Consider the following 15,786-nt stretch of genomic DNA (forward strand, 5'->3'; position numbering starts at 1 on the left):
AAATATAGGCCAAAATGATGAAAGAAATCTCAATATTTTTTCTTGTATCATAAAAGAGATCACATTAATTTCCCTTTTCCTTTCTATATTTTCAAAAATAAGTGACGTTAACCACACGTAGGCATTTCAGTTTTCCATCAATTGATCGCAAGTAGGAGATGTATAAGAACACTCCATAGAAAAAACCCACTCTGTAGTTACATAAACAAGTAACTGCCCATGCCTGTGTATATGCATGCCTGACAGTGGGCATGTCAGTGTGAGATTTTAAATACTACCAAGCTAAGGGGTCTTTTGTGGAACTTTTCTTAGTTTGAGAGACTGCAATGATCTGAGAGGCTGTGACGACTTCCTTCCTTTCAAAATGACAAAATGGAACTCACCCGCTTGCTTTCTAAATTAGCAACAAGTAGCTTGTTCAGAAGGCTGGGGATCAATTTCTCTCGAGCCAGCAAGTCATGGGTTGTCACTGATGCATGTGGGTGATATGCTGAACCGCTAAGTTGGCAAATATTGAACTATTTTAAGTGCATCTATTTTCTGGTTCAGTAAAAATTTTTTGTATTAAATTCATTAAACTTGACACAGTCTAAATGCCACAGCACACACTGGAGAGGGCATAAAAGTAACAGCACTAGCCGCAGGAGATAGCACACGGTAAAGATCAATATAATTCCTCTCAGCTTCTATTTAATTTTTATCTTTCCCATTAAGGCTGGATTTCTTAAGGTTAAGAAGTACTGTGTGACTCTGAAAGTCAAGTTGAATCTGGTTATTTTCTGAAAATTTGAAGAGACATTTCTTTGTCAGTCAAGTTGCCCTCCAAACTGCGTTCTTAGAGATGACGACATATGGGACCTACAATTCAGGAGCATTTAATAACTTGGAAGAGAAAAGAGAAACAAAAATTACCCTTTGTTTCCACAGTTTGGAGAAATCTTGTAGTTCAGCAATTTGCAAAAATATCGAATCAAGGATATACTTGAAGATTTATCGCGATGTCTTGATAAAGATTATTCTTTATTTGGGACTGAAATTTTCAAAAGGACAACAAAGGTCTGTGAACATGAACCGCTACTTGGATTTGACATAATTTGGAGGGAGAGCTCTTTGCTTTTCCTTAAGCACTGCTTTGCCTCCAACAAGGAGTGGGTAAACACAGCAATTCAGAAAAGTGGAGAAAAGTATAAAGTACAAAGGATTTTTCATTCTTGTAGGAGTTGTAAGTACTGAAATTATAAAATTGATTTTATACTCCATGTGAAAAATAATAATCAGTAAAGAACAATTTTTCTAGTAATTTCTCTCAACAAAAGAGAAAACAAAATAATCAATGACAGAAAATTGTGAAAACAAAAACCCCAAAGTACATGTGAAAAATAAGAATACAGGCAGTACTAAATATGATTCTTTAAAGCTTCCAGAACACATAAGGCAGAAGTGATGCAGCCGTCAAAGTTGGACTGAGTAAATCCATCCCCTCCACACACAAGAAAAGGCTGGAGATGAAGAGTCATTTGACCAAGACAGTTGGCAGCAGCATTTGTAACCTGAAAATATTAAAAAAGAAAAAAAAAAAGAATTGCGATTGACATTCAGTGCTCTATTGTGCTATCATGTCAATGCCCACCTGGGGAAGCTTCCCTACCTGAAGAAATCAAGATGTTTTATAAAGAGCAAGAAAACTAGGTTAAGACTCCTAAACTTTCCCCCTTGCCCAAGTGTTTACAATGAATTCATAAATGTTTACATTTTCAGTCATTTGATAAGATACTCAGAAGTGTATTGAACTTCAAACTTAATTGGTCACGATCTGCTAAATCAGTTGGAAGTACAGTGAAGTTTTTCATTAGGGGGAAATGAAATTCATGAAATCATTCCCCAAGTATTGAGAACCTGCTATATGCCAGACAAGGTGAACACAAAAGAGATTTAAAGGGTCATGTCTTTAAGGAGTTTCCAGTTCAGCACAACTGCTGGCATGTAAGGACTAAGACAAGGAGAAGGACAAGGTGCTATAAAAACGCATGGGAGGAGGCCAGCATACTGGACGGAGAAAGTTTCAAAAGGGTGTGACTGGTCATTTCACTTGAGTTCTAATGGAAACATCAAAATTTGCCAGGGAAGGAAGCAGGTATAAGGCTTTCCAAAGGGAAGGAGTAAGATGTGTAAATGTCCACAGCCAATGTGTGTGTGTGTGTGTGCACGCATGTGCGTGTGTGCATGTGCGTGTGTGTGCCTGTGTGCGTGTGTGTGCATGTGTGCGCGCATGTGTGTGTGTACGTGTGTGTTGGGGAAGGAGATTGACTAGAAGAAGGAACATAACTGAGAGGTGAGATAAGAGGAATACTTTGTTTCAAACAAAGTCTACTTGGGCTTCTCAGTGGTAAAGAATCTGCCTGTAACACAGGAGACCCAGGTTCAACCTTTGGGTCAGGAAGACCCCCTCGAGAAGGAAACAGCAGCCCACTCCAGTGTTTTTTCTTGGGGAATCCCATGGACAGAGTAACCTGGTGGGCTATAGTCCTTGGGGGTCACAAAAAATCTAGTCCATGGGGCTGCAAAGACGAGGACACGATTTAGCAACTAAACAACAGCAACAAAGAACGGAGTACTGTTTATGTGCCAAAAAGGAGAATCAGCTGAGGTCTAGGACTTATTTTGTAGAACCAAGTTTATAATATTTGAAATGATGAAAAAGGCATAGAATTATTGGAAAAATTATTCTCTAAATTAGAATGTATGTTGCTAACAAACATTCACAGTGAGGGGAATGAGTGGGCGATTAATGTATTTATCTTGGATACTGGTGGTTTGGCTACTGAACACCAAAAACTCCCTAAAAAACCAAATTACTCAAAGCTATTATAAAGACAGTCTCACTTGGGACCACTTTCCTGCACAACTTCAGGGGGTGCATTTCACATAAACTACAACATGGCAGTTCTGGTCTCTCTCATACAGTGTTTTCATGAAGAGAAGCAGAATAAGACCCATGAGAATTTACTTGTTTAAAAATCACACCAAAAAATCAAGCAATATGATAAATGTTATTTGGATTATGGAGCCGATTTTGCTTCTTGATAGGTTGAGTTAGCATAATCCTTTTACAGTTTTTTAAAACCATAAAAACTTTACATAGATATTTTTATTTATATGCCATATTTTGTCTTTAAAAGGAGGTGGTACAATTATTTCCTTCTTGAATCACTAAAGATATGGGCCTTTAAAGACCAGTATCACTCAGATACAAATGTAAAATGACCTAAGTATCATCTCAACTTTTCTTGATCTCACTTGATAGCAATATCATCTATCACAGACATAGCAGATAATCTTTTAAAAATTAAGTCACAGTTTGTTTTTTTTTTTGGCTTTAATGAAGTATTTATTTATTTTTATTTTTTATTCTTTTTTAAATTTTAAAATCTTTAATTCTTACATGTGTTCCCAAACATGAACCCCCCCTCCCACCTCCCTCCCCATAACATCTCAGTGGGTCATCCCCATGCACCAACCCCAAGCATGCTGTATCCTGCGTCAGACATGGACTGGTGATTCAATTCTTACATGATAGTATACATGATAGAATGCCATTCTCCAAAATCATCCCACCCTCTCCCTCTCCCTCTGAGTCCAAAAGTCCATTATACACAGCTGTGTCTTTTTTCCTGTCTTGCATACAGGGTCGTCATTGCCATCTTAATTTATTATGTTAAATTATAGTTTCTCTCATGCCCTCCCAGGTTTTATTAAGTATAATTGGCAAATAAAAATTACATATATATTTAAGATGTACAAGTTGAGGTTATGACATATGTATACATTGCAAAATAATCACAATAATCAAACTAATTAATAAGATCTGTACTCTTAGCAAATTTCAAGTATACAATAGAGTATCAAAATTGTAGCCCACTCCAGTATTCTTGCCTGAAGAATTCCATGGGCAGAGGAGTCTAACAGGCTACAGTCCATGGGTCACAAAAGAGTCAGACACGACTGAGCGACTAGACAACAAATCATTAACGACAGTCACGCAGCTGCATTGCAGATCCCTAGAACTGACCCATCATATATAACTGAAACTCTGTACCCTTCAACCAACGTCTCCTTATTTCCCCCTCCCACCAGCCTCTGGCAATCATCATTCTACTCTCTGCTTCTATGCATTTGATTATTTTAGATTCCACACGTGAGATCATGCATTATTTGTCCTCCACAGCCGATAATCTTGAAATGGGCATAAAAGGTCTTTGAGTGGCTAAAATAGATAGGACATAGTGAGGACACTGAAACACAGACTTGGGTGTTCCATCAGAGCTTTTAATATCCTGCTTTAGATGGAATTTTAGCAACTTGGATGATTTGATTTGTCAGTGAATCATGAAGGGAGGAAGAAAGCTGCTGGGTCCTATACATACTATTGATTTTAGAATGTTGACAATCCACAGTCTGAAAACAAGGGATGCTATAGAAACACTAAAAAACCAGACAGGGCTGGGGAAAAGCCTGGCAGTCTGTGGTCACTTAGTGCAGGGCAAATACCTCTCTGGCTCTTAATAGTTCCTGAGGGTGCCACCTATTAGTTTTCCGGCAATGATCACTGCTACTGATGAAGGCCTCAATATTTAGGGACCCATTCTAACAGGCATAAAGTATTAATTGTTGCCATTTTTTGGATGCTCTCTGCATACCAAATGCCTTACACACACACACATCCTACTTAATTCCCATATCAACCTATGAGGTAGTTACTACTATTCTCATTTTATAGCTGAGACAGCTAAGACTCAGAGAGAGACTATTTCCTGCCCAAGAACAAAAAGCTTGGAGGTGAAGAAGCATTCAAACAGAGCAGAATTTCCCCTCCGCCCCTCCCTAGAAACATTCCCATAAAGATTTAAGTAAAAAAAAATGCGTGATCATCATGTGGAAAATTCACATAAATGGGATAATTCATTCACATATATATTAATACACAAACAGGTGTCTATGTATAATTTATATGCACACACATACACACACACACACACACATATAATTCTCCATTCTTAGTAAAGTTTCCATACATTCCAGCCGGCATCCTGGTATAGATAAACTATGGTACTATTAAACACTACACAAGTGTTAAGCAGGAGGTAGCTTAAGGGAAAAAGCTCTGCCCAGGAGAGAGTGGGTAATTTATTGGTGCTGTGTAATTTCATTTGATGAGTGGTGAGTGCCAGATGCCAGATCACATGGCTGGAAAACTAGGCCACTGATTAGCCAGTCTGCAGTTGGGATGAAATCAATCTTGCTGCATTTAGGTGGATTCGCCCATTTTGCAATTACCCAATGAGGAAAATATGAAAACACGAAGGGTGTGCTTGCAAGCTCCTTCACCCAAGTGAAGCAGAGAGCCCTGCAGAGGAGGAACACGTAACAGTCAAAGCCACAATCTCTCACAGTAATGCAGTCTTTGGCTACGCTTCCAGCCACAGTGAGGAACCGCAGCTCAACGACTGTGTTTAAGAGAGACGTCAGGGCTGAAACAACCCCTTGGGAATCCAGGATGCTTGGGCTCACATGTGTGCCGGGATGGGGTGGGGGGTCACAAAGAACTCACGCTGCAGAAGCTGGTGCTCTGGGGTCACTAATGAAAGGTTTCTTTACAATGAGATGATGACTGGACTGGACATATGAATTTGCAGCAGAAAAAGCAGTTTTACATCCAAGTGATTTAAACCCATATGTGTTTTGCGACTCCTCTCTACCTGCTGAATAGAATGCAAACTTCTCAGCCCCCATCCCCCATGAAAGGCCCTTCATAACCTAATCTTCCCTCCATCCAAGCCTCCCCTCTTGCTGCTTCTCTCTTTTGCCTCGCATCCCATCTATATTCAAACTAAGGTTCTTCGAGCACATCCTTCTTTGTTGTGCTTCTGTGACTTTGAACAAGTCATTCTGCTTGGTGCTGTTGTATTGTTCTCTTTCTTTTCTGCCACCAAATTGCTCATCCTTCAAGAACTAGCACAAATGTCACCTGCTTAGAGGTCTTCTTGCTCTGCCAGGCATGGTAAGTGCCTTTTCAGCATGTTATTTGTATCTATTATGTTACTTGCTGTTTTGCACTATAATTATGTCCATGCCTGTCTCCCTTCTTAGACTGCATGCTCTGCAAAGTGGGGACTGTGATGCACTCATCTTTGTATCCAAGGCTGAAAGTGGTGCCTACCCCATAATAAGTGTGCAATAAATGTTCATTGAGTTGTTAAAAAAAGATAGAATATTGTACATGTAGTTGATCTAATGAAGGTCTTCATATGGAACCGGCTACGTAAAACCCCACAGAGCTGGCAGAAGCTCAAATGGAAGACCTATTGTATTTAGAAGCCTCTCAGTAATGATAAATATCTCTGTCAACTGCTGTCCGTGAATGTCTCCTATGTCATATGTTAAACTACACAAACTTGCTGATTCTGTAGGTCAGAAATGGTAAAATACTGTCAATTTTTATATGATTTAACGTAATAGTTTCTTTTTATATTGATTGTTAATTGTGAACAGTCACACAAAAAAAGTCCCTTGGGTATGAGAATGAAATTAAAGATGAAAGAGGGAGGCAGACAAGTAGGCTAATGGTTATTTCCACAAAATTATAGACAATTAGCAAAAAAATTCAGTGACTCATGTGATAATGTACCTTCTCTCTTCCAAACTACGCCGACAGCAAAAGCTTGTCCTTGGACTGTCAGACATCTACCAATAAAATGATCTCACTGGTTTGGCCTACAGAGAGGCTGTATTTTAGGGCGACCCGTTTCAGTTGGCAGTTCAGCCCATTTGGTAACTTAAAACCAACCATATGAGATACTACAATAGGTGATGTTCAAGTGAACAAGAAAATAATTAAGATCTCAGAAACTCTAATCCTAGAAGTGCAACCAACTTGAGAGAACTTAGACAACCTATGAAAAATCAGGTTCTCTGCTGGGGCTTATTATGGATGTAAATATACTGCTTTTCACTGAATCTCAGTTCAGTTCAGTTCAGTTCAGTTGTTCAGTCGTGTCCGACTCTTTGCGACCCTATGAATCGCAGCACGTCAGGACTCCCTGTCCACCACCAACTCCTGGAGTTCACCCAAACTCATGTCCATCTAGTTGGTGATGCCATCCAGCCATCTCATCCTCTGTCGTCCCCTTCTCCTCCTTCCCCCAATCCCTCCCAGCATTAGGGTCTTTTCCAATGAGTCAACTCTTCGCATGAGGTGGCCAAAGTATTGGAGTTTCAGCTTCAGCATCAGTCCTTCCAATGAACACCCAGGACTGATCTCCTTTAGGATTGACTGGTTGGATCTCCTTACAGTCCAAGGGACTCTCAAGAGTCTTCTCCAACACCACAGTTCAAAAGCATCAATTTTTCAGTGCTCAGCCTTCTTCACAGTCCAACTCTCACATCCATACATGACCACTGGGAAAATCATAGCTTTGACTAGATGGACTTTGTTGGCAAAGTAATGTCTCTGCTTTTCAATATGCTATCTAGGTTGGTCATAATTTCTTTCCAAAGAGACTTTTCATTTTATGGCTGCAATCACCATCTGCAATGATTTTGGAGCCCCCAAAAATAAAGTCTGACACTGTTTCCACTGTTTCCCCATCTGTTTCCCATGAAGTGATGGGACCAGATGCCATGATCTTCGTTTTCTGAATGTTGAGCTTTAAGCCAACTTTTTCACTTTCCTCAAGAGGCTTTTTCACTTTCTGCCATAAGGGTGGTGTCATCTGCGTATCTGAGGTTATTGATATTTCTCCCGGCAATCTTGATTCCAGCTTGTGCTTCTTCCAGCCCAGCGTTTCTCATGATGTACTCTGCATAGAAGTTAAATAAGCAGGGTGACAATATACAGCCTTGATGTACTGCTTTTCCTATTTGGAACCAGTCTGTTGTTCCATATCCAATTAAAACTGTGGCTTCCTGGTCTGCAAATAGGTTTCTCAAGAGGCAGGTCAGGCGGTCTGGTATTCCCATCTCTTTCAGAATTTTCCACAGTTGATTGTGATCCATACAGTCAAAGGCTTTGGCATAATCAATAAAGCAGAAATAGATGTTTATGGAACTCTCTTGCTTTTTCCATGATCCAGAGGATGTTGGCAATTTGATCTCTGGTTCCTCTGCCTTCTCTAAAACCAGCTTGAACATCTGGAAGTTCATGGTTCACATATTGCTGAAGCCTGGCTTGGAGAATTTTGAGCATTACTTTACTAGCATGTGAGATGAGTGTAACTGTGCGGTAGTTTGAGCATTCTTTGGCATTGCCTTTCTTTGGGATTGGAATGAAAACTGACCTTTTCCAGTCCTGTGGCCACTGCTGAGTTTTCCAAAGTTGCTGGCATATTGAGTGCAGCACTTTCACAGCATCATCTTTCAAGATTTGAAATAGCTCACCTGGAATTCTATCACCTCCACTAGCTTTGTTCGTAGTGATGCTTTCTAAGGCCCACTTGACTTCACATTCCAGATTGTCTCGCTCTAGGTGAGTGATCACACCATCGTGATCATCTGGGTTGTGAAGATCTTTTTTATATAGTTCTTCTGTGTATTCTTGCCACCTTTTCTTAAAATCTTCTGCTTCTGTTAGGTCCATACCATTTCTGTCCTTTATCGAGCCCATCTATGCATGAAATGTTCCCTTGGTATCTCTAATTTTCTTGAAGAGATCTCTAATCTTTCCCATTCTGTTGTTTTCCTCTATTTCTTTGCACTGATCACTGAGGAAGGCTTTCTTATTTCTCCTTGCTATTCTTCAGAACTCTGCATTCAAATGGGAATATCTTTCCTTTTCTCCTTTGCTTTTCACTTCTCTTCTTTTCACAGCTATTTGTAAGGCCTCCTCAGACAGCCATTTTGCTTTTTTGCATTTCTTTTCCATGGGGATGGTCTTGATCCCTGTCTCCTGTACAATGTCATGAACCTCCGTCCATCAGGCACTCTGTCTATTGGATCTAGTCCCTTAAATCTGTTTCTCACTTCCACTGTATAATTATAAGGGATTTGATTTAGGTCATACCTTAGTGGTCTAGTGGTTTTCTCTTCCGTCTTCAATTTAAGTCTGAATTTGGCAATAAAGAGTTCATGGTCTGAGCCACAGTTAGCTCCCGGTCTTGTTTTTGCTGACTGTATAGAGCTTCTCCATCTTTGGCTGCAAAGAATATAATCAATCTGATTTTAGCATTGACCATCTGGTGATGTCAGGTGTAGAATCTTCTCTTGTGTTGTTGGAAGAGGGTGTTTGCTCTGACCAGTGTGTTCTCTTGGCAAAACTCTATTAGTCTTTGCCCTGCTTCCTTCCGTACACCAAGGCCAAATTTGCCTGTTACTCCAGGTATTTCTTGGAGAGGGCAATGGCACCCCACTCCAGTGTTCTTGCCTGGAGAATCCCAGGGACGGGAAAGCCTGGTAGGCTGCCGTCTTATGGGGTCGCACAGAGTTGGACAGGACTGAAGTGACTTAGCAGCAGCAGTAGCAGTAGCAGCCAGGTGTTTCTTGACTTCCTACTTTTGCATTCCAGTCCCCTATAATGAAAAGGACATCTTTTGTGGGTGTTAGTTCTATAAGGTCTTGTAGGTCTTCATAGAAGCGTTCAACTTCAGCTTCTTCAGCATTATTGGTTGGGGCATAGGCTTGGATTACTGTGATATTGAATGGTTTGCCTTGGAAATGAACAGAGCATTCTGTCGTTTTTGAGATTGCATCCAAGTACTGCATTTTGGACTCTTGTTGACCATGATGCCTACTCCATTTCTTCTAAGGGATTCCTGCCCACAGTATCTCAGGTACCATCAGTTGGAAGAGGCACCGATATTTTAGATATATGAATAATTAAAAAATGATGTTAGCGTAAAATAAAATTTTATTTTATACTTACTAGAGAAGTTCTTTTAGAATTATCTACATGTAGATCTTTTGCAAACATAAAAAGGGAATAAGAGAGGAATAGATTGGTTGGCTTTTCCAAAAACTTCTTCATAATCGGAGTTGACTTTTGTGAAAAAATTCTTCCACTCAGGGTGTCAATGTCCATGCTCTTCCCCCAACAATCGGTCCTCTGTGCTGCCTCGAGTGCTGGTCATGCAGCATTTCTCACAAGAGTAAACAGTCCACTAAATTGTCCTTGCTGGGGTTTTCCTCCAAGATGTTGACATCTGTTCTTCAAGTTCTGACTGTGTACTTTCTCAGTGGGAAAGAAAAGTTTTTAAGTAATCAGCAAGACATTCTTTTCCCAAATGGTCCTTCTCTAGTGGTTCAGATGGTGAAGAATTCACCTGCAATGTGGGTAGACCAGGGTTCGATCCGTGGGTCTGGAAGATCCCCTCGAGGAGGAAATGGCAACACACTCCAGTATCTTAGCTGAAGAATCCCCATGGATAGTGGAGCCTGGCGGGTCACAGTCCATGGGGTCACAAAGAATTGGGTAAGACTGAGCAACTAACACATTTTATGCTGATGTCAATGGAAATGTTTGTTTACATGTTTATAGTGGTGGTCCCCCGCGTTGGACCACTAAAAATAACCAAGTTCACATGTGTGAAACCTTCATCCTACCTGTCCCCTTGATGGCATCTTACAACTGAGGAAATACAGCAAATAGTCAGTAGGGTAAGGGGAGCAGTATGGTGAAGACCCACGAGTTAGTAAAAGCATAGCAAGTACAAAGATACTGAGTGGCAGGATCCTTTAAGTAGAGCCTTTTCAGGAAAGCAGCAGCAACTCAGTGGCGGAGCAACCAAGGTCTTCGGCATTGGTAGTTTAAACTCTCCAATTTCCCAATTCACCCAAATGAGCCGCCTCAGGTGAAACTGACAGAGACAGACTGGTTACCACAGAATCGATTTGTTCATTTACAAAGGTAAATGTACCGATTCTAAAGCTGAATCTGGTTGTCTTCCCAGACCATTCATCTTAGCAGGCAAATTTCCTCAACTGTGTCACAGGTTACGGGGGTGACACAAGTGCGGCGCCGCCTGACAGACATCACTAATCGACTGTGGCATTTCTTCTCCACTGAGCCCAGAGGTGGCTTCAGCATCCTTCTCATTTCACTGCTTCAGGCAGCCACTACCAGTCAATTGAAGTTGGCACTCAAGAGGAATCCTATATACCAATCCTGGATTACAAGATTACAGAGCAAACATGTAATTACAAATAAGAGAATTAAATATTCTTTACTGTTTTTTTTTCCCTCTTTCCCCATTAAGCCAGGAGAGTCTGATGCACTGTCTTTGTCCAAAGCAGAGGTACTTCAATGCCAAGAATGAGAGTCACATCAGGAGCCATTTCCTCTAATGATGCCGGAAGTTCAATTCCAATTCCTTCTAATAACCTTCCAGTAGCCTCCTAGACCACTGCCCTTTCGTGGGTCACATCAGGGCTTTGACTGACATGTGAAAATAAAATAGATATTTTGACTACAAGATAATTGTAGAAAACTAAACAACCATACTTCTATAAAACTGTGCATTACCAGTATCAGGGCTTGTAGGAAAATAGGTTGGCATAGCCAGCTCAGAACCTAACTACTGACACTAACAAAAACAATAACGTGAAGTGGCTAGCAATATTAACATTCTCCCAGACTCTGAATCTTGGAACATTTATGCATCCTAAACTCTGGGGCTTATGTTTTCTCCTTTGAGATGTAGGTCCTGAAGGGAAGTTGCTTCTAAAAGAGACCAGTTTGACCAAAATTAAAAATCTCCAGGATATAGCCTTCTTCATTAGTCCATCATTTTAGCAAAGGGGAAATGTCTTTGTGATTTTTCCATCAGTACTCCCACTTTTGCTGAAAAGCATAACATAGTGCAAAATCCAGTGGTTCTTAAGGTCACTGTAGCTGCTACTATGGAACTAAAGGAAGATACTTCTGGGGATTTTCAGTTTTTTTCTTAAGGTTTTCCATATTTTCTGAGACTTTCTGTTTGCTTGTGAGAAAACGTACCCCAATCACTTGAAAATATCAACATGTGCGAAACCAATATGATTTCCCTGTGATGCTACTGATCTCCTATTTCTCAATTGCATTTGAAAGAATTTACATTAAAAAACCCTCTGGAGCTATAAAGGACTGTAGGTAATTTTATTGCTTTCTTATGTTGCTCTACATTCCTAAGGGTCACTTTGTTTAACCTTGATAAGCCTGAATTTTGACAGCAGATGGAGAATAAACCATCACCTGTGTTTTTGATATGCACACTGTTTCTTTTATTTGATTTTTAATCAATTTCTATGTGTGAGGGTGACTCCTTAAACTGTCCCTGGATTTCAAGAAAATCTTACTGTGTTCTAGTTGTATGCTAACTTGATTGGGGCAGACTTCGAGTAATGATATCCTTGTGTTGGCATTTCCCCTGCCCATTGTGTGTGTGAGGTACTGACCACACTGGTAACAGGAATAGCTAGGAGGCCTAAGATGGTATGGAGTTGATTCATACATTTCCTCATTTCCTCTTCTCTGTTGCCAGTGTCAACCTGAACCCCTGCCATGGTACATAAACAGCAGAAATTGAATATTTGGTTAACTTATTCTTTTATAGCCCCTATGCAATGCTCAAAGGTAGTGGTTCTCAAAAGTCAATCTATGGCAATAAGAGAAAAATAAGAAGAATTATGAACTTTTTCATAGAGCAAAATGTATTCTACTTATAAATTGTTATGAGGTTCTATCGTTACTACATATTTTGGGGGGAGGGTTATTATTTTCATTAAATTCTTATAGCTATGTTTTGCTTTTTAAATTCTTAACTGCAGAATAAAAAGATAGCAATATTATACTGGTTCTCAAAATATTCAGAAGAATTTTACTGGTCCACGAAATAAACACACTTGGAGCCAGTGCTCTGGGGCGAGGTGCTTGATGTGGCTCGGAGCAGAGTCTGTCAGCCTGAGGAATGTTTCCCATAAAAGGGGTGTTGGGGGGCAGCAAAGGTCAGTTTCGAAAAAACATCAATAATCTCAAGTAACACTGGACAACCTTAGTTTGGACTTGGTGAGTGGATGAGTAATTTTAACAGATGGAATAAAACCTTGTGTAAAACTTACTTCCCAGAAACTTGCACAACCTCCCTATGATACAAATATTAATCAGGACAGACCTAGAATCTGGGTAAAACATTGTTTGTTTGTTTATCTGAAGTGAAATATTCAGGGAGTAACCATAAAAGGTGGAGCAAAGGAGGAACTGGGGGAGGAAGATTTAAACAAATGTGGGATAAATACCTACTTTCAAATTGCAAGCACCTAGAAGGTAAATGTGGTTTGTATTGATTCTCTGTTTATATCTCTCCATTCTTACCATATTCCCAAGGCATTGATTATAAGCATTTACCATATGCCTGTTTACAAAAAGAGAGAGAAATATAAATAAATGAAGGCGAGACCATAACTTACACTGATGTCAATGGAAATGCTTGTTTACATATTTATAGATGGGAAGCTAGTCCAGGCACTCTGAAAATGATGAGACTTCAGTGTTATGTCAATAGTGAAAAATACTATTGACCCCCTAAGTAAATTTCTGTGATACAGGAAAGGGACACCTGAGAAATGGAAATCGAAATACAGACTTCATTTTAACAGTACAGAATGTTTTCTATTGGCCAAATTAAAAATGTACTACGTTTATCCTTTTCTCTCTCCCTTTTTTAAAGTTCCTCTGGGGTTTGATAGAAAGGCAGTAAAATGTTGATTCCTCTTGATTCCTCTACACTTAACTCACCAAATTACAATTTGGTAAGAGATATCTGATGTTTAAAAAGTCTTCTGAGTCCTCAGAAGTAGAGAGCTATGGGGACTGTATTTTAGTCATTTTTGTATTTCCAGCATCTCTATTTACATCTTCTTTGTACATGGTTGGTGTTGCTCAAAGGCTCTATGCACATGGGCCAACAAAAAACTGACTCAAATTTTGAAAGATTTAAATTCTCAGGGTTCAGGTGGTCTTTTACATATGGCGGAGATTTTTCTTTTATGAAAATAATTTCCCTTGGTTTCTCAGTCTCTGAGTTTTTCTTTTACGTTCTGTGTCATCGCACCTCCCCATTCTAACTCTGTCCTTGAGCAACTTCATTGTCCAGGAAACAAGTATTCTGATGTCTGTAATCCTTGTGCTAACACTTATGTTGAAACTCCCAGAAAGCTGAATTCTCTACCGCTAGCTCACTTTTTGCAGAGTCCAGGCAAAGGCACTAGGAACACATGAATCAGTCTGAATTTCAAATAGGTAGCAAAGGTGGTTTCTTTCCCAGATGATTCACCCTCATCTCATAAAATGCCATTGCATAGAAAATACTTTGAAAGTATGTAAAATGGAACTAGCTGAGTGTATATGTGTGAATGTCTATATGTGTGTATAATGGGATATATAGATGTTTGCCTTTATTTAAAAAGATGGAGACCACAGTGACCAATCCATGCTATTATCATAGTTTATAGCTAAACTGCAGTGAGCCTGCACAGACATAAAGTCTAAATAACCCTTTAAATAATTTTTTCCCTCAGGAGATGGTAAATACATTCTTAAAAGCTATAGATGTCACAGAGGGGAAAAAAAGCTACATTTTTTTCTGGATGACCTAGCCAATTTACATCTAATTTTTAAAAAAAATCTTTTAAAAATTCTTACTTAGGAGAATCAGCTCTCCATGCGCAGATTTTTTGTGGCACAGCCGGATATTGCAGACATATGGGATATATCTGTTATATTCTTAAGAAAAGTGTGGATAAGAATTATTTCTAACCATATACTGCATAGTATGGAAGATAAGTGATACTCAGAACTGGGAAAATGATGATAAACTCAGGGTGCTGATATACCATTTAATCTATTTTTATATGCATCTCCTTAAAAAATATTGTACCTCTTTTGGCCACTGGTGTTTCAGGCTCTCAGATTTATCTTATACTATGCTATAGTCCTTAATATTCATGAAGAGCTTTATCAACACGGTGATTTCCTGCGGAGACGGTACATTTTTAATTGGTTCTTTTTTTAAATTGGTTCTTATGTGTTATGTGCATCATCTCATCTTGCCTCTGTTCTACTCATCTCTCCAGTGTTCTATTATATTTAATGGTGATTTCATAAACCCGTTTCTTTGTTGTGCTTTAGGGAAAGTCTTGCTTGTATTTTGGGATTCTGGCTACAGAGCTCTGTATCTGGTACACAGAGAGCTGCTGTAAAATTACTATTGGTTGGAATACTCTAGGTGTGAAGAAAGTGATGTGGTTTGGTCAATTCTCAGTGGAGCTTTTCTCTTTATTGGTATTTGTCTATTCTATTTTAATAAACCACTGGGTAGATGCAGGCAGAATGTGCCACAAATCAATTATATGGTCCATGCAGCAGCTTTAGTGCACTCAAACTGCAAAGAACATACTTTGCTGAAATTGTATATTCAATTGCTGAAGTCTACACTGAATCCTTTCAGATCTATTCTGACTTTTAAAGTCCTGAAAACACTGGAGCAGTCTATTTTGACGATGACTTGTTCAGAACAAGCACACAATAAAGAATGAGATACTGTTTTCTCTAGTACTGTGGCAGTAATAATAGACAAAACAACAGTCGTGGGACATTTCCCTTTAGAGTTTTTAATTGAATAGAAAATTATTCTGTCCTTCAGCAAGTTTTAGTATATTCATTTATTAGCTCTTCAAATATCTGCTGTGTTCATAGTAGTTGCTGAGCACTGTGTAAGGTGTGAGGATAGACAAACCAGTTCCTAAGTTACAAGGTGATATAAT

At 39.4% G+C, this 15,786-nt stretch overlaps 1 protein-coding gene across 1 annotated transcript in view; it reads right to left on the minus strand.

Moving 5' to 3' along the window:
- Positions 1–946: 946 nt before the first annotated feature.
- Positions 947–15,786, minus strand: part of RNLS (renalase, FAD dependent amine oxidase) — a 283,909-nt gene continuing 269,069 nt past the window's right edge. Inside the window, exon 7 of the mRNA XM_068961684.1 lies at positions 947–1,550. Within this exon, the coding sequence (XP_068817785.1) occupies positions 1,398–1,550 (153 nt within the window). The 3' untranslated portion in view covers positions 947–1,397. The remainder of the gene's footprint in view (positions 1,551–15,786) is intronic.

The sequence above is a fragment of the Capricornis sumatraensis genome, chromosome 23 (assembly GCF_032405125.1).
Source record: "Capricornis sumatraensis isolate serow.1 chromosome 23, serow.2, whole genome shotgun sequence".
NCBI lineage: Eukaryota > Metazoa > Chordata > Mammalia > Artiodactyla > Bovidae > Capricornis > Capricornis sumatraensis.